This window comes from Sprattus sprattus, assembly GCF_963457725.1.
Source record: "Sprattus sprattus genome assembly, chromosome: 9".
NCBI classification, from domain to species: domain Eukaryota; kingdom Metazoa; phylum Chordata; class Actinopteri; order Clupeiformes; family Clupeidae; genus Sprattus; species Sprattus sprattus.
The window spans coordinates 8,191,145-8,216,199 of NC_137928.1; the positions used below are offsets into that span (position 1 = coordinate 8,191,145).

The 25,055-nt window shown below is 45.3% G+C and overlaps 1 protein-coding gene across 1 annotated transcript; it reads right to left on the reverse strand.

Annotated features, from left to right (window-relative positions):
- Positions 1-1,292: 1,292 nt before the first annotated feature.
- On the reverse strand, positions 1,293-23,821 carry LOC308370120 (large neutral amino acids transporter small subunit 4-like). Its single transcript, XM_080844702.1, has 14 exons — positions 23,681-23,821; positions 21,571-21,791; positions 16,860-17,097; positions 16,483-16,538; positions 16,298-16,374; positions 11,138-11,230; positions 10,912-11,045; positions 10,370-10,575; positions 7,077-7,220; positions 5,885-6,011; positions 5,366-5,498; positions 4,874-4,947; positions 4,506-4,629; positions 1,293-4,252 (listed from the first exon to the last, which is right to left on the reverse strand). The coding sequence occupies exons 2-14, from the start codon at positions 21,728-21,730 to the stop codon at positions 4,001-4,003; spliced, it is 1,818 nt and encodes a 605-aa protein (XP_080700828.1). The 5' UTR covers positions 21,731-21,791; positions 23,681-23,821; the 3' UTR covers positions 1,293-4,000.
- Positions 23,822-25,055: the final 1,234 nt, after the last annotated feature.

The following is a 25,055-nucleotide window of genomic DNA, read 5'->3' on the forward strand; positions in this document are numbered from 1 at the left end:
CCGCTCTTTATTCAAGGTAACGTTACATTACGACATTCAAATGACGTTATTAAAGTTATTAGTTCTTTATTGAACCACTTTCATGTTAGGGCCTATGGTATTGTGTTGCGTATTTTAACATATAATATTGGATTTACCTTATAGAAGTTACAATAACCTTTAAGAACGTGACGTCAGTGTAGAGAAAGTATTCACTCATTCATCATTGCTCTACATCGATGATAGGCCGCCTACAATCTTGTATAGGCCAGCCTACAATTGTATTCGGTTATACTTGAGAAGTCATTCTATCAGAGACTTGTTATTTTGGTTCGTACTTTACTTCTACTTCTATTAAAAAAGAAATAATACTTTCATGCAGATTTTGCTTGCTCCACCTCTGCTTTAAGTATGCCTGGTTCAAATAAGCTACTGATAAAGTGATACATGTCTACACTGATAGTGTGTTAAATACCTATTAGTAAGTACTATTAGAAATAAAGGCACACATTTGTACAAATTACTTTTGGTTTATTTTACATATAATTGATTTTGTTTCAACAATTACTCAAAATGTCAACAACCGCTACTGTAATAAAGGATGACATAACTGATATCATATAGACAACAAATATTTTGACACATCAAAAAGAAAGCCTAAAAAAGATGTCAAAATAAACAAAATGCACATGGTACATACAAAAGTCAGGGAAAACATTGGAGTTTAAGATGATGACATGACATCAAGAATGTGACTACTATCCCCATGTTATTCACCGTTTCAAAATAGCCTATACCTTTCATATCAGGACAGCTCTAATGTTGTTGAAAAACAGGGGCTAGTTAATGTGTTACATTTACAACGAAACACATGGTTGTTTTAAAAAGAGGGTGACCATTTAAGGTATGGCAGTGAAAAAAGTGCTGAATCTCCCAATCTGAGGGAATGAAAACCATAAACCCACATTCATAGCGCCGGAGTACAGTACTGCATCATTATTTTCTTCCACCTGCAATTTCTAGGCATGTTCAAGCTATTTAAAGCTGTCCATCTGGGACACATGCATGCTATAGTCTACACAGCCCGATTCGTCCATTCGTTTCCGAACATAGTCATGCAAAAGGGCAGATATTAAGGGTGCTGGGTACCATTGACCTGTTTCTCCATGCACAGTGTGTGCACGTGACTGATGAAGAGAGAGAGAATGACAGTGAGAACGTGACAGGGGAATACTCCCTCCATGCTTGCCAAGGGTCAGTGACCTGAACGTAGAGGAAACAGACTGAATAAAACAATAAGGGGGGGGGGGGGGGTATTGATGGAGAGCACAAGCATCTCTCTTTGAATACAAAAATAACAAAGAGCTTGTATCTCTAATCACAGACGGGTTGGGGCACAGGTCATACTTTCTAAATCTCACTTAGAACCTGAAGGCTTCTGACTGTGCGTAACAACCAATCACATTCAGCATGGGACAACTGGGACAAAAAAATAAGTAGCATCTGACACTTGATGAGATATTAAAGTGCGTATGTGCCATTCTCTTCTCTCTTCTATTCACTCACATGGATGGGTGATCACTAGTTCCCTCTGCACTGTGTAAGTGGCCTGAGTAAGGTCTAAAACAGGTCTAGAAACAGGTCTACCTGGGGGGTAGGGGCTAGGTTAAAAAGGTTTAAATGCAGGGGGCTGAGGGGGAAATAACCTTTGCCATAACCTTCTTCACAAAATGCCTGTTGGTGCCCCTTTACGGACGGCTTTCTTTGGAAGTGTTTCTGTGAGTGACTGCTGAGTGAAACCCTCGCAAGTCAAGTTTGGAGAAATTTGAGTTGGCCCCATGGACTTCCAGGAGCAACCCTTTTTGTGCTCCCACTACACTGTGTTTCAACCTCACAGCTACAAGAGTTAGGCGCAGATATTCAAGCATCTCTTCAGCTCCCTTTTTTTGATAGTTTAAGTAATATTCAAGTTTTTTCAAGTACTTTGTAGTTTGTCTGAAATGTGGCTCTCGGTATGAACATTTACCGAGGACTGAGAATTTCTAAAACCTGAACACCATACAAAGTGTGTTCACAGTCCTGCAATTACTAAGAAGCACCATTAAGGTAAACACTGTGGTAAGAAAATCTCAATCTTGTTCTGTAAACATACACAGAAACACACCTGATCCTAAGGCAGAAGCCTTGCCAACTGAGAGCAGACATGCTTCTATGTATGCACTTGAGGTTGCAAAACAGTGTAAGTGGATATGAGCACTGTAAACGATTCCCAGGTGGCTCACAGAAGCACTTATTGCTACATTGAATCCTTCGTAACCTCCAGTAATCAAAGAATAATGCAGGTTATGGGTAGGTGGCAACAACAATTCATCCTTATCCTTATCCTCATCCTCTTGTTTTTAAACATCTACACTATGTAACTGGTTCTTCCACTTTATCTTTTAAAAAATAACACGCATTGTCGTAAGACAGAAGAAAGCTTGAACGGGATCATATTGCAGGTAAATACCTTTGATTAAATTATTACTGTAAAATACCAGATGCCCCGACAGATATCTGGAGTAAAACACACACACAAAGAACCTCCAGGGAAATGGTGATATAACAGTAACCCTAGCAACAGCTAAGACAGTAGTATGGCATGATTGAGTGGTAGAGAGAGATGCACTAATGATTGGTACTTGTCTATTAACTGTGCAGGTTGTGTCGTGGCACATTATTGCTGGTGAGAAGTCACTCTATGCCATGCTTTGTGGTAAAAGCTTTGAGGGAAAAGTAAACGCAGAATTTCAGCTCCCTGTTAAGTATTCACTCAAACACTACTATGTAATCATATTCACGTTCGCCCCTCTTGTCATCAAATCGTCTAGACATCCTTTGCATCAGCCCCTACACCTTCCCAGATCCCTCTGCCAAGACACTAGTTACTGAGAGGCAAAGGAATAGCTTGCAATAGCTTTATCACTTCTTGGACATGAAACATTCTTAAACTGTGCATCTGAGAGTCGTTGCTTTTTTTGTCATCAAATTGAAAAGAGCAAGCACTCTCTGAGGCAAAGGGTGTAGCAGAATCTGTCAAGAAGCTCAAAACATGCAACTTTAAAACATCAATTACGCAAAGTGTGTAAACGGTGGAGAACCGTCTGACCAAACTACAACTCTAAATGCCACCATCTCTGTTCTCTGATCCAGTTGTCTTTTCTGCTGAAGAACCAATCAATCAATCAGGTCAATCAATTGATAATGTCTGTTTGCCCAGTGAATGTTGACAAGAAATTGAGACACTTTTTGGCAAAGCCAAAGATACATATTTTGGCAACGCTCATCATTACTGGTGTGATGTAAGAAAATTGCTAAAACACCTCAGGGTGAAGACTGGTTTAACGTCCAAGTTGTCTCAAGCACTTCTTATCAGTGGCATTCAGGCTTCTTGACTGGCACATGAAGACACTCAGTGACTAACTCAGTATCGACGGGCATGTGGCATGTGGGATGGCGAGTGGCAGGGATTACTAGGACAAGCGAGGGGGATCAGGGTCTGTTGTTGAAGGTGACTATCTGCCCCTGCTTTATAGCCTTGGGTCAGTTCACTTCTGACCTCCGAGAGCGTTGCTGTTGCTGTGATGTCAAGACCAATGCTGCTTCAGGGCCCAGTGCCATGGTGTAAGGGGTGAAGGGTTTGTTTCAGATATGGTTTGTGTCATCGTGTTGTGTTTCACAGTGAACGTTGTGTGTATCACTCTTCTGAGTATGTAAGATGTGTGTATAGGTGCATGTGTCACGGGGCAACACTGGTGTGTTCCTGATATACTGTGTTTTTAGTGATATTTGAGTGGTATTTCTGCGTGTGTTTGTGTAAGCCGGAATGTCAGGGGTCCGTCTGAGTGTAAAAGGGTGAATAACAGCTCGACTTCAGGACCTGGGTGGAAAATCATACACAAGGCCTCAAGCAATTTACTCTCCCTTTCACAACTCTCTCCTACTCTTCCCATTCTCTCTCTACATCTCTCCATCTCTGACTCTACACAAAGGCCTCATGGTTATTGCCTGGGCTGCTGGTGATCTCATTTGTGCCATTAATGGCGGCGGTTCCGTTGGTGTCGTTTGTGCCGTTGGTGCCGTTGGTGCCGTTGGTGGCATTGCTGATCTTCACGTAGATCTTTGGGTCGTCTTCCCGCTCTTTCTTCTCACGCTGGAGCTGACGGCTGTAGCACAGGAGATAGAGAGGCAGGCAGAAGCCCAGTACGCTCAGCACCAGCAGGCCCACGTTCACCTGCCGAGAACAAACAGAAAGAAGTTCCAGAAAAGCTTAAGAATCAGAAAGAAAAAAAGTCAGGAAAAAATTTGAATCTTCTCCATGGGATGTCTCTATTTACTGCAAGTTAGTTATCTTTAAGACAATCTATGCATGTGTTACACAGTGTGTGTCAGTCATGTGTTTGAGTTCGCTCTTTGGATGTAAGTGTGTGTGTGTGTGTGTGTGTGTGTGTGTGTGTGTGTGTGTGTGTTCTGAGTTGTGCTCTCACCCAGAGTGGATCTCCCTCTAATGGATCCATCATGGCCATGAAAAGTGGCTGCTGTAGCAGGGCAAACAGAGCGCTGATGAGAGACTGCATCCCTGTGAGGCTGCCGAACTGAGAGGAAGGGTAGCTGGAGAGAGAGAGAGAGAGTAAGAGAGAGAGAGAGAGAGAGAGCGAGAGAGAGAGATAGAGAGCAAGAGCAAGAGAGAGAGAGAGAGATAGAGAGAGAGATAGAGAGAGAGGGGAGGGGGCGGGAAGTGAAGTGAAAAAGATGCCAGAGACACCATTAGAAAGGATCATTCTATGTAATTACATTCAAACGTGGACAGATTGTACAGACTCCTCATAAAGCTGGGCTATATTAAAGTACTTACACAGCAGCATACAGACCCCCAACAGCAGAGTGGATGAAGCCCCTTACAATCGTGTGCAAAACAAACGACAGGATCTAGAGAACAAAACAAAGAACAATTTAATTAAAAAAAAAAAAAAACACTCTAGTCACTCTAGTCTAGTCTCTAGTCACACCATTCCCACCACTGCAGATGCCGTCTGATCTATATTTGGGCAGAGCGTCATCATCATAAATAAATTACTAAGGAAGGAGCTGAGGGTGAACTCAGGCAAAGCGCCTCTGGTTGGCTGCAGGGGCACAGAATGGCCACAAGGGGGCAGGACTGTACTTCACATTGCAAGAGCTGCAGTACCATGTGAGCGCTCTGCAGCAACACAGTCTTGCGCCGACTCCCTCCCACCCACCCTTCTTGGATGCTTGGTGTGCAACGAGAGGAACACATGCACCGGAGCGTGTGGCTCCCCCGATATCCCCCCAGAATGCAGCATGCTCAGGGAGACAGACAAATCACCTGAAGCGGAAGATTGGGAATCAGGCAGGTGAGTCCGAAGCAGACCAGCAGTAGGTTGGTGAAAATGAATGCGCGCGTGGCATTGGTGATCTTCTGGATGTGCCTGTCACGCCGTTTAGGCTGACCCGGGTCCCTGACAGAGATGACAGACAGAGGGAAAGAGAGAGAGAGAGCGAGAGGGTTGGAGAGAGAGGGGGGAGATAGATGTGGGGTTACGTGATGCGTTTGCTGAATCCTAAGAGGGGTGAGTCATCAACAGCACAGTCCCTCAGCACAGTCCCCCCGCCTCCCCACCTCTGGGATGAGAAAAGCAGATATGAAGGGTGGTGTGCATGTGTCTGTCTGTGTGTGTCTGTTTGTGTCTGTCTGTGTGTGTGTGTGTGTGTGTGTGTGTGTGTGTGTGTGTGTGTGTGTGTGTGTGTGTGTGTGTGTGTGTGTGTGTGTGTGTGTGTGTGTGTGTGAAAAGAAAGAAAAAAGGGTGCAGTCTGGGGCAGAGGGATTCGTTATGTAAAAACGTACTTGCTGACGCCCTTCTCGTCTCCGTCGTCGCACTCCTTCAGCTTCCAGTCCATGATGTAACCGATCACCGGCGCAGTCAGGAGACACAGCAGCTGCAGCACGCCGAAGATGGAGGTGTACATGCTCACTGCAACCAGGAGAGACGGGGGGGGACGTGAGTGAGTTCATCTACAAAAGGCTCTCAGGGTTGGGAGTCATGGAGATGGAGTGATGACTTTGTCCAGGTGGAGAGTGTAGCCATGCTTCATGTCAAAAAATGAATGAGTGTTTTCCTATAGTTCACTGGCTTAATGCCACGCACTACAAAATGCCACAGTCACATCTAAGTGAAAACACACAGGGTCTTGCTGATATCATCTATCACCCTTCTCTACAACACAAGTGACTTGTAGGTCCTTAGATGAACGTGTCTGTCAAATAAATATATGTAAAATGTAAACCAATGTTAAATGAAGGAGAGTGGGTGGAGACAGGAGAGTTTGGTTCAAAACATGCACATCATCCCGGCCAGCTCGCAGCCTTACCGACTTCCATCCTTTGCACTGAGCGGGCAGCAGCAAGAAAGCCCGCGTGAGAGGAGAGAGGAGAGGAGAGGAGAGGAGAGGAGAGAGCACACAAGAGGAGGGGGAGACAAAGAGCAGACAGAAGCTGAGTGCGTTAATAACACACCCCCCGTGTCTACGCTATACTCACTCTCCATTTCCAATAATCTCACTGTAGCTTTACATCGTGGAAACAAAATGCACAGATCAGATACAGCGCTAGTGCACACAGTCAGTAGGGAAACAAACACAACACACATAGCAATAGGGACAGGCAGAAGGCTGCTTAAGAGGCTGCGGAGAGATTTAGCATTAATCCACAGTGCGGCAGTCCCCCCAGCGCTAAGGCCACAACAAACAGCACTCTCTCTATCACATTTACTAATGCTGTCTCCATACTGATCCAAGCCTGTCCCACTCACTCAGACTAACAGCAGTCCTGGCAACACAAACATATACACACACTCAGCAAGAGAGAGAGAGGGAGAGAGAGAGAGAGAGAGAAAGGGATGAAGAGAAAGAGAGAGAGAGTCTGGCAGACAGAGAGCTGAAGGTGACGTAGACAGAGAGACAGAGATGAACACACACACACACACACACACACACACACACACACACACACACACACACACACACACACGCATACATACCTGTTGTGAGGTCTCCATCTGAGAGGAACTCCAGGATGCTGTTCATGGCTCCCATGTAGAAGATGAGCCGCAGCTGCGTGACACACATGGTGATCAGGCTGAGCATGAAGATGGGGCTGAAGATGCTGTGCATGAAGGACTGGGCTAGGAACAGAAGGAGGAATAAGAATGAGTATGGTATGAATCATGAATACTGTATACCTTCATCAAGTCAAAAGTAAGGTAGGTTGATTAATAGTATAATACAAATCCAATAAACAATTTCATTAGAGCCCCCACTATTTTATTGATCGTCTTTGAAAATACTTGTTTTTTTTTTAAGCAGCTGTAGGTATCTGCTGTGGAAAAGTACCACACTATCCTGAGTGACCCACATCCTACAGGAAGGGTGGATGTCACAAGTGTTGTTTGATCAAAGAGACCCTGTTCAGATGAAAAATGATGGATGGCAAGGCAACGTTCCGAGGGCCCCTACGGTCAGCGCCGGGACCAGAAGTGGAGCGGGTTAATGATCCACCCACCCTGGTGCTGTAAACGGACTCAGGTGGCAGGGCGGCGTACGCCGAAAAAAAAAACTGTTTATGGTTGCGCCGCAGCTGCAGCGGCCTTTTATTACTCAGCATTCCAGGAATCCTCTTGAACTCAAGACCCTCTTTCTCTCCTTCTCCTTCTCTCTCTCTCTCTCTCTCTCTTTTTCTCTCTCTCTCCCTCTGTCTCCTTCTCTCTCTCTCTCCCTCTGTCTCCTTTCTCTCATACACAAGTACTTCATTCATCAATGTGGACATGACCCACAGGCAGTAATCTTCGCTGTGCTTATACATGTTTGTAGGATATGACATACAGGCAGTTTCCACTGGCCACATCCAGCACATTCACATTCAGCACTGACACTGAGACTATATTAGTAGAGGAACCAGGAAGGTGTTGTAATGGAAAACAACACTGTACACTGCTGTAATGGACTGCTGGACCAGCTGGGAGGGGCTGCGCCTAGAGGAATGCGAGAGGGAATGGGGTGCCCCTTCCACACACAGCCCTCTCGAGTACCACCACTACCATCAACCTCCCTTAAACACACAGCCCTTCCGAGTACCACCACTACCATCAACCTCCCTTACACACAAAGCCCTTCCGAGTACCACCACTACCATCAACCTCCCTTAAACACACAGCCCTTCCGAGTACCACCACTACCATCAACCTCCCTTACACACAAAGCCCTTCCGAGTACCACCACTACCATCAACCTCCATAACACACACAGCCCTCCCGAGTACCACCACTACCATCAACCTCCCCTACACACACAGCCCTCCCGAGTACCACCACTACCATCAACCTCCCTTCCACAACACAGCCCTTCCGAGTACCACCACTACCATCAACGTCCCTCACACAAATCTGCAGCAGCTCCAGCTGTGTCGTAAAACAGGCGGCTGGCACTCTCCATCCCTCCCTCCCAGCCTGGCTGGAGTAAGCCTGACCACAACCTCCTAACCCTGCTCTCAGCGCCCTGCCAACCTTGGCTCCAGACACACTGCCACGTTTTAGGGATTCTAGGGAAGCGGTCTGAATCATTTGCACGGTCCGTTTGTTCTGAAAAGGCCCAACAAGAGACCCCGCTGGGAGTTAAAGACCCTCCCGCCGCCAGGACGGGGAGGTGAAGAGGCCACTTTTATTTTGATGCCGGAGCTCAAGCGGTTTTTGGTTAATTGCATGGTACATATCTGGGTTAGTGATGCCAAAGTTCCTCTGAGACCCTCTGCATGCATCATACAGCTTACTGTAGCCTCACTGACCCCCTATGCTCACTCATTACTGAGGAAGCACCCCACCCCACCCCACCCTACCCCACCCCGCAACACCAACACAAATCCATGGCCATTAGCCCCAAACATAGCCTCCACCGCTGAACGGTCCATGGGTTCACAATCAGCCTGCTGTCCATGGGATTTTGATCAGTGACACAAGTATTTACATTCCTCTTGTTGTATCTATTTTCATCTGTTTGGTATTTTGGTCCATGCCTGTCACTAGGTTCTAAGAAAGACAGCCTTTGTGTGTCACTGCACAGCAGACAGGTTGCTGGCAGACGCCTAGGCTCGTGCCCCTCTGTCTTTGAATGGGGTGTTAATAAGACCGACGTTTGCCAAGTCACTTAGGCAGAGAATGAGGGCCTTGCTACCATGGAAACCTGCAACAGTTTAAGAGTAAATCTTTGTTTGTATGGAGTGGAACTTTCTGAAAAGGGCCTCAACGGACCCTGCCTGCCTGCCTTGAATTCACCAGCAGTTTTACTACACTTGAAGTAAAACAAAATCAGATTTATGGACAGTCTGTCCATTGAGGATGTGGATCACAGAAGCTGATTTTAAAGATTTTAGAGACAAGATTAATGATTATTTGTGTTCATGTCCCGCTGAGGCCCATAATTCAGCCTTCAGAGCAGGAGGCTTCTTGTAACTGCCTGTCACACACTTAGCACAGGGAAATCAAACATGATGGCTTGCAATGGACACATTCTAGTCGCTAAGTGGGGCTTTAAATGGACTGGTGCCGTTTGAAAAGAACATATTTTAAACTAGAAGCACACTTGGAGAGCAAATGTCCCCCACTTGTCAAAAAATCTTGCAAAGTTTAAGAAAGTGAAAACAAATCCTGGATCTGCCACTTGATCTGTTTCCACTCAAAACATTATCAAGTTATTCTTTGGCCCATGCTACACCCCTCCACCAGGTTTCATGAAAATCAGCGGTAGTTTTTGCGTAATTCTGATGACAAACAGACAGACAAAAAAACAACAAATGGCAATACAAATAAAAACCTGCTATTGATTTTGAAAATGTCCTGAGAAGGGCGAATGTCTTTTGTTCACATGTCTGGCAGTCTGTCAGTGAGCTGATGCTAACAAACATAGACATGACATTAAAGGTCAACAGCTGGAAAACAGTAGACGACTAGCAAAAGACACTGAGCCAGTGATACAGCTATAAACAAAGAGTGATCAGTGACTATGAACAATTATATAAACCCCTTAACATCTTGGGTTTAGTGACTTCCTTTAGGTCAAGGAGTACATCAGGCAAACAAAAAGATAAAACTTTCGTCCTCGGAACAATACATTGTGCTAATTCTATGACCTAATATGCATATTGTATTTGCAGGATGTTCTATTCAGTTGAACAACATTTTTGTATTTCGCACATCAATTGCATGTTATACTTTGCTTTTTTTGCTCGGCTGGGATGGGTATCACTGACTCGAAGCGGGGAAGTAGCTGCGTTCTAACTTACGTTCTTCCGCGCCCTTGCACTGGACCTCCAGGTCCACGGTGGAGAGGCACAGCTTGTTCCCCTCCTGAGTGGCCAGCTGCTCCCTGGGGTTGTGCTTCAGGGAGTTCCCCACGCTGAGGCGCCGGCCCACTGTGGTCACCTGCCTGTAGAACTGCTTCCCTGTGATCTTGTGGTCGAAGCCCAGCCAGCTGAACTTGATCTTCACACTAAATTAAAAACCAACCGGAAAGGACCGTTATGAATAAGTGAGAGGGAAGGGACATGTTTTTGCTTATACTATTTGCACTGAAGATGGGGTAACCTGAAATATTTTTGTGCTTTTTTTTGCACTTCAGCATGACTTGCAGATATCAAAGGAAAGGCTTCTGTTTTGGACTACATGGCCTCTTGCTGTTTTTTCACCCAATTTGAATAGTGAGCACTTGTTTCGACTTTACTTATCATAAACCATCACTATCTGACAGGAACATGTGAATGCTGTCTGAGGTAAATAACCTTCAGTCTTCGGTGTGTTTAGAGAGTTTATGTTTCGTGTCTCTTACGTGTAGTCCATATCCTCTGGACCAGGGAAGGGCTCAAGAGGCCAGTTGAAGAAGCAGTTGATGAAGACAAGGCCAGCGCACGCAGCCCACACCAACAGAATGGTGATGAGGGCCACGCCCATATTATAAATCACCTGTGGAGGGAGAGCCAATCAAGTCATTGTTTCCTCGCTGACACGGGCAAAAGCTTTTAGCATTAGCATTAGCACAGGAAGAGGATGCGCACCATAATTCCTGGGAAGGTGACAGCCGAGGAGGCGTAGGAACCGATCATGAGAGCGATGAATGTCGAGCGAAGGTCACCAAACATGTTCGGCAGCTAGGGGGAGGCAAAGAGAACGAGAGAGAGAGAGAGGAAGAGAACGTGAGTGAGAGAGAAAAGAGAGATGACATGTGAACGGGGCTCAAAGAGTTCTACTGCATAAGTGTAAACACATTTCTCCTGCTCGAAGAAGAACTTATTTAGCGACAGTTTAACAATTCCGAGAGCTGAGTGTCCTCCGAAGTGTTCACTGTGAGATCAACAACATGTGGGCGGAGCCACTCTACGGTGATTAATAGCCTGACATCAACTTTTCTTACAGCAGATCGTGGCGGAGAGGACAGCTTGCATAATAACACTTCTGCTTACACTCAGACCCCTGAGCACAGGCTGTTCCCTTCCTCAAAGCGCAAACAACTAACACAAAGAGCTGTAAGCAGAGTGAGAGTGAGAAGAAAAAAAAGTGATAGAGAGAGAGGGGGGTGGGGAGAGAAAGAAAAGACAGTATGAAACAAAGAAAAGGAAAGAAAGAACATTATTCTTAGTTTAGCAGCTATCTATATTAAACATATCAGAGTCCATTTGCCTCCATTGTAATGCTACTTATCCACGCTGTGTTTCCAAGAATTCCCCCAAAACAATGCCCCATCATTCCCTCTGAACCCCCCACCCCTTTTCTCGGCAGGGTCTCTGCTTGTTAAAAGCAGGAATGAACTCCCTCGCCTGGCCTCAGCAGTCATCATTTACCACCTCTAATTGGAGCAAGGGCCAGAGGGGAGGGCCCAAAACCTCCAGGATGACAGTTACATTAACAGTCACATGGCAGCCTTGGGGTGTGGAGAGAGGAAGAAAAGCCCTCGTATGACAAACGTGTGTGTGAGTAAACTGGCTGAGTGTGTGGAGGAAGACAGGTGCTGATGGTGGGGGGGGGGTCGCTACGAGGGACGGAGAGAGGTGGAAGAACTGGTCTGCGTTGCTTATGAGAGACCACTGAGCAGTGTGTCAACAGGGACGCGCTAAGGTGGAACAAGCCGAATAATGGCAACAACGTTTTGCCTCCGAGGCACTTTTTCGCCCCAGTCCTCACTTCTCTTTCCTAACTGCTAGACAGACAGACAGAGAGTCACGTGGCGGTGAGACAAGCAGGGTGAATCACTCCCAGGGAGCAAGGACAGGAACAACAACACCCTGCTCACCTACTTTCATGCAAACCCGATCTCTCACTCTTATCGCCACTGCCAAAATAGGCCACAAAAGCCTTTGACTGATATGGGTGTTATTACAGTAGTGTGTATCCACAATGTTGTTAAAGAAAAAGAGATAGGAGGCTCAGGCGGGAACAGCGGATCGAGCGAGAGTGCTCCTCATACAAGGAGCCCATTTGTCCTCGGTGTGTAATTAATGTGAGCTATACATAGGAGAGTGACCGAGGATACCCATGTACTCCTAGGTTTCATGGCTGCTGACGCCGGCAACAAGATATAGCCTCAGCCAGCAGACAGAATGTGTGCACGGTGTTTTATCACTTGTGTGAGCGATCGGAATCATGCGGCTCCGTCTCCTCTCCCCGCTCGATCTAGGTCAGGAAGGCTTTTGGGGCCCAGGCCTGACTGCGTCCACATCCGCACAGAGAGGCCGCCTTTGACAGCCACCACTGCAGAGTCCAACCGCTACCTGTTCAGAGCTGTGAAGGGGCCTAGTGTGTTCACTGTCGTCAGGCATGACTAAAGGCAGTGTGCAGCAATGGTGACAGGAGTGAACGATTGCCCAGCCGTATCCTCTTTACCGCTCTGCATTCCTCTCTAACCTCACTGTACCACGTTTGCTTCGACAGCAAGGAGCCCTAACTTCCAGAGGTGTGCTTGGCTAATGCTGAGCTAATACTGATACTAACACTGAATTCCATATTCCAAGAGCCATAAACCGTTTCTTTGCAGGTCGTCCCTCTGAAATGTCCTCACATAGCTTTTCCATCATCAGCATCTGCACTTCCATTTTGTTTTGTACTCCATTTCCAAAGTGCCTGATAAAAACATTCCTTTGCTAATTGAAAGAACGAAGAAAACACTCTCACACACTTTTTTATGAGCGAGGTCAGCCATCGAAACTCAAACACTCCCCTGGCCACAGAATGCAGTGTGAAGAACAAGCCAAACTGCAGCAGGCGAGGAGAGGAGAGGACAGGGGAGAGAAGGGGAAGTGAGAGAGAGGCACTCAGCTGAGGAGAACTGGCCCAGACTGGTCTGCTCCTGACCTAGAACAGCTCAGGCCTTACCAGGCTGAGTCAACAGGCTTCAGGTCCTGAAAGTGGAAGCGAGACAAACCGACCCTCCACTCTGAGTGTGTCCAGTATCCTAGCAGCCCCCCGCAACAACCACAGAGAATCATCACATGAGGACAGAACAGAGGTCAGCACAAAGTATTGCCCCTGAACGCCCTAGTTCCCTTGCCTCTCATCAGCAACAAAATCATGTTGCCATGGGTCCCCCGTAAGACAAATCAGCATGATTTGTGGCAGTGATCTTCTCCCTTTGTGCTGTTGACGCAGGTTGCTGACATGGTCAGTGTCCAGTGTCTGGTCCACAGAAAAAGAACTGAGTGTCCCAGTGTGGAGTCATTATTTTGATTCATCTGGTCCTTCATTCAAGTCATATTTTATCTACCCCCCCCCCCCCCCCCCTTCATTTGGCAAGTCACACAACTCCGTTTATCTAAATTTATCTTTCACCTTTCTAGTGAGATAAATAACCAGTGCGGAGGACTGATTAGTGGGACATAGCCTGCAGAAGAGTATCATGCACAGAGTCATAACAAGACAAAGGCAGGGGAGCGACACATGCTACTGGAATGTGTTTTCCATTTTGGTGTCTGTGTGTGTGTGTGTGTTTATAAGTGGTTGCACACACAAGAGAGTGTGTGTGTGTGTGTGTGTGTGTGTGTGTATACAGTATATTTGCGTGCTCTGTGTACGCGTTCAACAGCTGAGTGGATCGACTGTGGCCAAAGAATTTGAGTGGGTTGTTGGTGGGTAGCGGGAAGCGGGAAGGGGCGGGGTGTGGGGGGAGACACGCACTCAGTCAACAACAGGGGAGGGCCAGGGTAAACAGCTGAGTCAGGTTACTAGAGGGAAAAAAGAACCGTCCAAGGTGTTCTCTGATCTCCCTGGTTCGTGGGGCTGCTCTCCCTCGGCCCTGGCCAGGCGGGCACTCCCACACTTGTTTACTGCAGCTGGGAGGCGAACTGCTGAGTGGGCACAGAGGGAGAGCGGGAGCTCCAGCCTGGTACTGAGAAACGCACGGAAACAAGACAACCCATATTTGGAAGAGAGCATTGGAGGAAACAGCGAGAGAAGAGGGGGGGGGGGGGGTTTGGTGGGCGGCGGGGGGGTGGTAGAGGAAAAGTGAAAAGGGGAATAGTGTAAAGCAGAGGGAAGGGAAATGAGAGATGTGTGGATAAAGGCTTTTGTTCTCCTGCAGTAACTCCCGAACCAAGATATCAGTCAGCGTTGTTTAACATGTTGTCCCAACAGAGAGGGCTTTTTCATATGGCACAGGCTGCAGAGGCATATGAGTATTCAGAAGCCATTTAAAAAAAAAGCTCTATCACTTAAGGCTGTCAACTGATACCGAGACAGACACACACTTACTTCACGCTCCCACCTACTTTATAGATGTATAACATTCAGCCCCTTTTTCTCTACCTTACGATTACTAACTTACAACTATTAACCCCTACTAATCGACCCTGTGAGAAGATGGCCACGAAAAACAATAGAGACAGACACACAGACACAAAGGGCAAATAAATATGACCCAACTGATCAGCGGTGTAAAGCATACAGTTATTCAAAGGGAGGCTTGCGGTGCAGGGATACCGTGGAGGGGTTACTGGAACAGAACAGCTGCAATAATAAACCGTTCTGTTTCCTAGAGCGAGCACAAACACACACACACACACATACACACACACACACAGATACAGACACGCAAGCACATGCTTTCCCCTACAGACACACGCGCACGTGCAAACTGTTCTCAGGGAGGAGGGATCTCGAACAGGCTGGGGCAAGTTTCCTACGAGTACCAGCACAGAACGGCACAAAAACAACCCTATCTGCCCTGCTGTCGAGGGTTGAGGTAGGGGAACCTGTTCGGTCGCTCAATTGAATTGTTTTTCGGGACAAAAAAGTCCAGTGCAAAACAAAAAGGAGACTGGAAGACCCAGCAGAGGTGGGGGGGGGGGGGGGCAGCAGCAGCGCTGCCGTCAACAGCCCCCACTTCCCACTTCCTGTTGACGTCAACTCAGGTTTCGTCCTGTTCTGAGAAGCACTGGGGTGGGGGCTGGGGTGTTCTGAAGCACTGGGGCTGGGGGCTGAACCTTCTGGCGTGCTCAAAATAAGGCTTGCATTGAAAAGCCAACTCCTATAGAGGCATATACTATGAACACGGCAGTGTGTTACACAGCTAAAACCAGAGTGTGGAACCAACTGTGTTAAAGTCTGGTCATGCCGTCTTACCCAGCCATCTGAGCAGTGACACACAGCCTCAGTGAAGAGAATTACAAGGTTTAATGTGACTTTTTGACACAATGTCAGCCTGTCTGGGCCCCTGCAAAGCCCTGGTCTATTTTGAGAATGAATAAATGATGCTGAAGGGTATTTGGGTCCGGAGAGGAAAGCAGCCATGTTGAATAATGCATCTCCAGCTCACTTAAGCACATGGGCCTCTCACGGCACACCCTGCCCTCCTTAACCCACTTGTGCGCGTACAAACACAGACGCGCATACACCAGCAGAGGATTTCGACACTTCTCCTCTGAGAAGACTGTGAGTGTGTGTGTGTGTGTGTGTGTGTGTGCGTGTGTGTGTGTGTGTGTGTGTGTGTGTGTGTGTGTGTGTGTGTGTGTGTGTGTGTGTGTGTGTGTGTGTGTGTGTGTGTGTGTGTGTGTGTGCGTGTGTGTGTGTGTGTGTGTGTGTGTGTGCGTGTGTGTGAGTGTGTGTGTGTGTGTGTGTGTGTGTGTGTGTGTGTGTGTGTGTGTGTGTGTGTGTATGTGTGCGTGTGTGTGTGTGTGCGTGTGTGTGTGTCTGGCGCAGAGGAGTAGTTCATTACATCCCTAGTCACTTACCGTCAGCGAGGTGAAGGTCATGCACATCCCTCCGAAGCCATTTAGTGCCAGGGCGAAAAAGATGAGAACGGACAGACCTGTGGATGGACAGACAGGTTACCTCACACAGAGTAAACAGAGGAGGCCCAAACAGAACATGATTAAAAGTCCCCATCTTAAACCAGGGAGTGGAGTGAGGTACATACTGTTGGGGTCGCTCGCTCCGTAGGCAATAAGGATACAAGAGAAGGCAAAACAGGCGCTGAAATCAGACAAAAAAAATTTGTTTTAGTTTTAGAATCACCCCTCGAGTAACCACCCCACTTTTTATCCACACTGATTCAGAATCAGATTTTTTATCAGAATCAGAATCAGATTTAATTGGCCAAGTAAGTTTGCACAAACAAGGAATTTGACCTGGTGAACTGGCTCTCAATGTGCTTACACAAAATATACACAACACAATATAAAAACAAACAATACAAAAACAAACAGTGCAATGGTCTATGAAGTATAGGAAAGTATACACAGGAGCTGTGAATTCAAGCAGAAGGTCACAGGGTTATCTGCACAGACATCTCACCTGCCCAGCAGACGCAGCTTGCGCGGGCCGTATTTGTCCATGACGATGCCCAGAGGCAGAGTGATGGCGCTCAGCAGGAAAGAGCCCACGGTGAAGGCCAGGTTCAGCATCTCGTCCTGGTCCTTGCACACCTGCCAGCCGTTAATCTCCAGAAACTCCTCATGTTTGGTCGCCACAGCAGCCTCTACACCCGGACTGTCTTCAGCAGACGAGGACTGATTCAGGTCTGAATTGTTCCCTGTGGGTCAGGGCGGAGTGGGGGAAGACATGAGATGTGCTGTGTCTGCTGTCATGAAATCATACTTGCAACCCATATTAAAGATTCTGTTGAAATGGCTAAGTTTGTTTTGTTCTTGTTTGTCCCATTGATTGCTGGTGTTTTCAAACATACGTTTAAGTTCTGAAGAATTTCAACTTACTACATATTTGAATCTTTTTGTTTTTTTCTGTAAAGCTTTTGCAAAGAATGAATAAATGGATCCCTCAAAGTTTACTTCATCCCAGTCAAGACAGCATGTTGCTTTTGCATTTCACAGTGATCTGGCATGATACGGGGCTTTAGACTTATGAGGCTTCCCAGTTGGATTACAGTAAATGGTCTAACATCCAGGCTGGACACATAGTGAAAAGAAAGGAAACCCCCCGGGCAAAGGAGGAATTTTGACGCTGTTGGTGTCACAGAAGAGCACTGCCCTGGGCGGTCTGAGTGGAGTGAAAGGTAGGTCACAGAAAGGGCAGCAGAAATAGCATGTACCTAGGACAGTGAGCTCTGCTCTTGCAGAGACACAGTCTGATTAAGTTACGCCTCAGCCTAACTTTACGACGTCTTCATGATGACGTCTCATTTGCCCTCCAGATTACCCTGCCGCTCTGGTGTGCTGCTCAACAGCAGCAGGTTTTTCAGATTGTTACATGTCACTCCCTTCCCCTTTTGCACAACTGTTGTTCTAAAAAGTCGGTTAGAGGTGGTGGGGGGGTGGGACAAACCTGATATAGAAAAAGGACAGAATGTCTTTGTGTGTTCCCCAGACAAGATGTTAAAAACACAGCCCAAAACAGCAGAACTCTGTCAACAATGGCCGTGTTTGCCGAAACATCAACGCCCAGATGTAACAAGGGAGACCTAGGATATGCGCGGCGATGACCTAGCAATACGTTACTAGACTGCAAACAGCAGCTGGGCTATGTGGGCCTGGCTGAGTATTAAGGACTTATTGAGTTGCACTGAGTCAATAAGGAAGCTGCCCTGAGCCTCTACAGACGCAGACAGTCTTATCTGTCCAAGCCACAGCAGTCATGCTGAAACACAGCTATGGAGACGGCACATTTATGTCGATACGCCTCCCTGAAGTGTTAACGTTTATAACCATTCTTTTAACGTTTCCATGTCAGTATGGAGTTGAGGATCCTATAATTACTTACATTGAGGCTTTTACTTGAGAAGGATATTTTCAAATCATCATTTTAAAAGATAGGAATGTTTGGTTGTGATCATTGATTTTTAGCTGTGTATGATATTGTTTGATATATTGCCGTTGCCGCTTAAAGTGAACGTTGAACAAGGCAACCCTTTGTCACACTCGGAGCTTAATCAATAGGACCATTATCTCATGTAGAAGGAAGAGAAAGAATTGAGGTCATCTCTTGGCAAGTGTAAGAAGGACGGGGGGGGGGGGGGGGGCTCCTAGACAAGCTTTTGAGACTTCAGAAAGTGGAGGGCACAGGATGGAGAGTGTTAGCCGTAAGATTGAAATAGCTCTCACGGCACATTCACAGCTTCCTGAAAGGCCTAATGTGTGGAATTCAAACTCAGACACTCCAGCTATGTGCTGACCCAAGTCCCTCTGATTCTGACCAGAAGGAGAAATGAAGTGACCATGAGAGCGTGTGATGAGTGGACAGAAGGGTGTTGTATCATAAGTGTGTGGTTGCATAGTTTGGAAGGACCCAAAAAATATGTGTGGTAACTGCTGATAAAGTATTCCGACCACCGATATAAAAAATAAATCTCCAGCAAAAGCTGGAGCCCTTGGAATGTTTTTTGGGAAAAAGGGTCGTTCCATCCTGTGTTTGTCTAGCTGTTGTTTGTCTGACAAATTACAATGAGGGCACAAGAGGGGGAAAAAAAAGATCCAGGTTAGAATGTGCCCCTCTCACTTCACACGTGTGCTACAACCACAAACTGTGTGGCAGCAGTCAGGTGCGGAATGCAAACTCCCTGGTCCCAACATGCTTGCCAGCGTGCGATGACAAAAACACAGACAGGGTCGTCCATTCACACACTGTCCGTGTCACCCCGTAGGTGCACATGTCCCACATCTATAACCCACCTTGCCAGTGTAAGCCTTAGGGCCAACGCAAATGGGTGTCACATCTGGACACATCTACCGACATGCTTTACAGACAAGGTGGGGCTGGTAGTGGCGGGGGTTTCACTGGGGTTAGAGATGCCTCTAAGGGAAGTCGGCTGACTCCATTCCTGTCAATAGATGAAGCACTCAGCACAGGACAGAGACGGAGTGGCAGAAAAGACAGCACAGCTCTACCACAGAGAGTTGTGAAACCGCAAACCAATGACAACAGATCTGACCGATTAAAGAACACTTTGCAGTGACTTCCCCTATTGGCAGCCATAGAGCACACAATAGCAGGGCAAAAAAAAAAGCCTTTTCTTCCTCGGGGGCAGAGGCTTTGAAGGAGTGAAAGTGAGCCGGTCTAAACAAGTGACCTACGAGGTTGATTTGAGTCCTGAGGCTTTACCCATTATCAGGTCTCTTGAATGTGATTAGAACAACAAAAGAGGACTGTGGTGAAATGGAGAGATATGGGCAAAGAGCACGGCAGAACTTTTATATTTACCACCAGAGCGATTTTACACTCGGTTTGAAACCATTGATAACAGGCACAATCTCTTTGAGCAACAACAAAAGAACATAGATTCTGAGGAAGATGATGAGAGGACATTTCAATTGATCAAAGGTTCCTTTTGATAGCACCAGACTGGCAAATTATCATTTCACCCACATACACTATCCATGAGGACACTAAGGTATTGTGAGGATGTGACATTGCAGAGTATTCTCTCACACCAGGCTACAAATGGGTCAGTTCCTAGAATATAATCAACTTGTTTTGGTATTAGTGAGTCTTGCATGAAATCAAAATAAACAATCCTGTTTACTCTACTGTCTGCTTGTTCCATGGTGTCGTTCAGAATTAGTGTGTACAAATGCTGCCCAAGCCTGTAGTGTCTGTGGGCAGAATTATGGCCTTTTGTCAAGCTAATCACTGTTGCATTGTTGTTCCTCCGGACTCAACTTTGGGGTGGCTGTGAACAACAAAACCCATTTGGCACAGCGTTCTGAAACCTCTTTATTCAATGTCTGCCAGATTGTGGGTAGTTATAATTTTTATGTAAATGAGAACAATTCGCTAATCTGATCAAAAGAACTCCAAATGATGGAGGCTCGTGTCAAGTTTTACAGTGTATGAGGAAAATTCCGGTAATATAGAAAAATAGGATCAAAAATAGGATCATAAAAAAAACAAAAGTTAACACTTGAGTCACACTATTCACATGATCATGATGGATAGGTGCTTCCCTAGTGAACATGCAGTGTGTATGATGACTGAGAATTTGAAATTATTATGCGATGTCAGTCATGCCAGGGACATACATTTTTGTACTGACTTGTAAACAAAAGTTGTCTCACAGTGATTTGCAGGGTGACTTTAGGAGCATTATGTCACCTTCGGTCGAGCATTTATTAATCTGTGATTTCATTTTGATAGCCAGCAGATGCTGTTCCGATTCCAAGTAGGTAAAAGAGCAAGGGTACCCTTTGTTTCAGAAGATGGTAGCATCGCAGGTGGGATTGTGCAATTAGTATGAATTAGGATCTTTGTCAAGGTACCTGTAGGGTGCCACATTCCAAAGGCATTTTTGACCTAATTTTCTTAGTGTATTCAAACAAAACCCTGAGCTGAAGCAACTTACAAATTGCTTTGTAAAATCATATTCTGCATTACTTAACACCACATTTACATACATGATCTTCGTTGGATACTAGTTTAAAACAGGCCCATACAGCATTTAAAAACTAAATTTAGATTTTGCAATCGTCCACAGAACTTTCATCCCTGTGGTGTTTCCTTCTGCCTGAAGGAAAAGTGCATTTGCTTCCATGAAGGTACTATCTGTGAACATGGCCATATACTGTCCTGACTTTAAAACAGACTATAACGCCTTTTTTGTAGGGTGATGAAGAAAAAAAACAGTTTCTGCTGTTATGTGACAGAATCAGAATCAGATTTTATTGGCCAAGTAAACTAGAACAAACAAGGAATTTGACCTGGTGAACTGACTCTCAATGTGCTTACACATATATTACACATAATATACAACACAATACAAAACAAACACAATACAATACAAAAACAAACTATCTATGAAAGTTTGAGAAAGTATAGGAGCTTCACGCGTCTTACCAGGCATGGAGCAGAGGTATGTGTGTGTGTGTGTGTGTGTGTGTGTGTGTGTGTGTGTGTGTGTGTGTGTGTGTGTGTGTGTGTGTGTGTGTGTGTGTGTGTGTGTGTGTGTGTGTGTGTGTGTGTGTGTGTGTGTGTGTGTGTGTGTGTGTGTGTGTGTGTGTGTGTGTGTGTGTGTGTGTGTGTGTGTGTGTGTGTGTGTGTGTGTATTCACGCGTCTTACCAGGCATGGAGCAGAGGTAAGAGTAGAAGCCCTCAGACTTGAGCATGATCAGCAGGGAACCCCATCCCAGCAGCACGGCAGAGAACAGCAGGTTCTCAATCACCGCGGTTACGGCCATCCACCATCGCCTGGAAACAGCTGTGTGCAAGGATGGAGCCATCTTGACGAACTCAGGGGGCAAAAGGTGCAGGGAGTGTTGGCCAGCAAAAAAATAGTCAAGCCTGAAATATATAAAAAAAAAACAGCCTGATGTTGGGCTAGGAGGTTTTGTGTTTCTTTGCACTTGATTCTTTATGACATGTTTTAATAGGCCTGCATTCTCTATTATAGCACACATTTGTATAGAACATTTAGTTAACAGGATCAAAGGCCAGATTCATAACATCAGTTTCTGCGTCCAAATCTCTTGGCTGCGACTCTTTCTGTCTGAAAACCGTTGAATGATTATTTGTTGTTACACTAGCAAGTGTTTCCCTTTGTTCACCTCTCTGCTAGGGTGCAAAACATTTCACAAACAAGAAACAGGCAAAGACTTCCTGAGCGCGCGTGGAAGACTCTAAACTCCACCCAATTCGAACGACTAAACCCATTCGCCCCACCCTTGCCGTTGCTGATTGGTTCTCGATTACAAAGGCCTATCCCATTTGCTGCTGGTTATGCAGGGACAGAGAGAGACTCCATGTGAGGCCAAGATGTGGCCGGTTCGAACCGGTACGGCGCGAGATTCAGGGCTAGTGTTTCCCGTTATCATTTTTCACTAGTGATGTGCAGTGCACATTTAGCGCCATTGTATTCAGAGGTAACTCAGACAATGCTATCTAGATTTAGTTTTGACTAAAAAAACGCAAGTAACTTATAGTCGAAAATGCTGTTTCGATTCGTTTCCATTACGATTTCAATAACACTTATTTGGGTGCGATTAAGCGACGATTAACCATTTAACCGTTTGCCAAACTATAGGCCACAACGCCCAACGCGTTACAAGACACAATTACACTGAATAGCCGTTTTAAGACAAAGCTGCTATATCCTGCGGGAGCTCTCAAAACTGGTCTGAACTGGACATGAATCATCAGTCCCTACGTCTGCAGCCCACACTCACTCCCAACCCCCTCCCCATTCACATGCACATTAAGCTCAGCTGTTCCGTATCTGCACTCACTGCTGTTCACTGAATATCATCACTGCTGGCAAAAACAGCCGACAGAGGACACGATATCAACATCACACTTCCTTGTTTTCGGGTTTCTCTGGCTTCTGTTTAGGCTACGATGCTCAAAGCCCTACTAACCCTTTTCTCAAAAGTGTGCCTGTTATGAACTGTTCACGACAACACATTATGGCAGCATTCATCAATGACATTTATCCAAAACAATTTTTTTACGAAAATTACTTTGAAATTGATATGCAATATCTATTCTAAGAATAGACTGGTAATAAGGCATGTATAAAACCCTCAATGACAGCGAGTTTATAAGATAGCCTATTGTTCAGGTCCCATTGTGCACTAATAAGCTACTTGTTAGGCTATATCTTGCCATTCATAGGAAAACGTTCGTTCTTTATTTAAACGAACATTTGCCATATGGACGTGAATATGAAGTGTTGCCTATGGACACAAAGGATGTCATTGCAAGGGATCCACGTACAAGTCTACTTAAGCTAAAAATACACTCGCTTATCAGGAGACACTTGCATCCATCTGTGAGAGCTGTGTTTACAGTAGCCTACTGTCATTAGGCCTAATAGAAGTTGCAGGAGACAATAAAAACATACCGATGAGGACAACTGTTCCTAATCTGATATCCTATAATACTAAATAAGATATTCAATCACTCAACCAAAAATCCTGATAAATGTACAGAGTTAGTCTGTAATAACTTGTTTTGGTGAGATATATTGTTGCAATTCATAACAATAGAGGCAATGCTGCATACAGAATACAATATTTGCCATGACATAGACCACATCAACCGAATGGTATAATAAAAGTCTATATTGGCATGATATTTATAAACACTGAACATTATGCTATGATAGCGGCGCCCGTTCTACAGAAGTGAAGTTTCACTACACCAGAGCATCCTTGTAGGCAGTAAGCGGCTCATACCTGCTTGACAAGAAGATCCCTCGCCAAACCGTTGATATCCCTCACGTTTAAGGTGAAGATAGACCTCTGATTCTTGTTAAGAAATCATGCAGATACACATCTACATACACGTCGTCTTTCGTTTCTATACATCAGTTAATTCTATTTCTTCTCAGATTCCTGCATTTATATTTGCAGTGTTCGCTGCACAAACAAGTCAACGCCACCATTGGTCGACTGCTGAGCTAGAGACGGATTTGAACCAATCAGAGAAGACTAATAATTAAATATATAATTATCCATCATATTTGCCTGTTTATATCACCTAAACACAAAAGAAACGTGTGTTTGAAAAGCTGTTGAGTTTTAGAAATACACAGGTTGTTTAGTGAAAAGGAGTTGCCAAATGTTAACACAAGTTTACTATCGCTTTTCGCAGATTGTGATGAATTGTCAGATCGTGTAAAGAGGAAATGAAAATCAGTGGATTATTTTTAGCATTAGAATTATCTCAAAACAAAACACCAATTTGCATGTCAAGTTGGCTGTATTGTGCCTTCAACTATGTGTTTAATATTGATTACTCTTGTCGGAAACTGATCAACTGTTCTTTTCGGTGCGTATTGGATGGAACTAGCCTATCGCTGAAACAAAAGAACTATTAGTCCTACTCTATTCACCCAATTCCCCAGTAAACTAAGATCATAAACTGTTTAGTGAGAGCCTCCTCAATGCATAGCCTGCACAAGTAGGCTAGAATTAATCCAGTAAGGATACGAAACAAACTGCTAGAAAGTGACTCAGAATGACATTATTCAATCCAAGAAAACAAATTTGCACACTAATGTATATGAATCATATCCATATGGTGAGCGGTCGGTCAAATGAATTATTTTGAAATGTCTTTTGCGAACTTGACACCATTACACTTTTTTGACACACCGGTGATTGTCGACAACCCTCTGTTACTTCCTCAAGTAAGGACAATGCAGTAACCCCACGTAGGCGAACTCATCAGCTTGATTGAGACAACGGATCCCACTCTCACTTTTTTGAGTTTTACTTCGACACTGCCCTCTAGCGGCAACATTTCATTCTAACAGCTGAATGCAGTTCTGTGTGGTGGTATGGTGAATTTTCCAAGGAAAGACAGTTCTTAAATGAAATGTGTCAAGACTTATAAGGCGTCCTGCCACAAATGTTTTATATTAAGACAGCCCCCAATAATGTAAAAGCACTTACTCAACTCTTACATTTAGGAGCAAAGTATAGGCTATCTACACTACGTGATTCTTTTATTCATTAGAATCTGCTAAAAAAGCACTCAATTACACCCTCTGCTCTTTTTCGTTTTCTGTATTTTATTATTGGAACATATCAATTTATTTCATATAAT

Excerpts from the sequence above, each read along its gene's own strand:
- LOC308370120 (XM_080844702.1), bottom strand. The coding sequence starts at position 21,730 with ATGGCTCCATCCTTGCACACAGCTGTTTCCAGGCGATGGTGGATGGCC. Across the intron at positions 10,576-10,911 it reads CCAGAGGATATGGACTACAC|TGTGAAGATCAAGTTCAGCT; the intron begins GTAAGAGACACG and ends TTTTTAATTTAG. Across the intron at positions 4,253-4,505 it reads TAGAGGGAGATCCACTCTGG|GTGAACGTGGGCCTGCTGGT; the intron begins GTGAGAGCACAA and ends TGTTCTCGGCAG.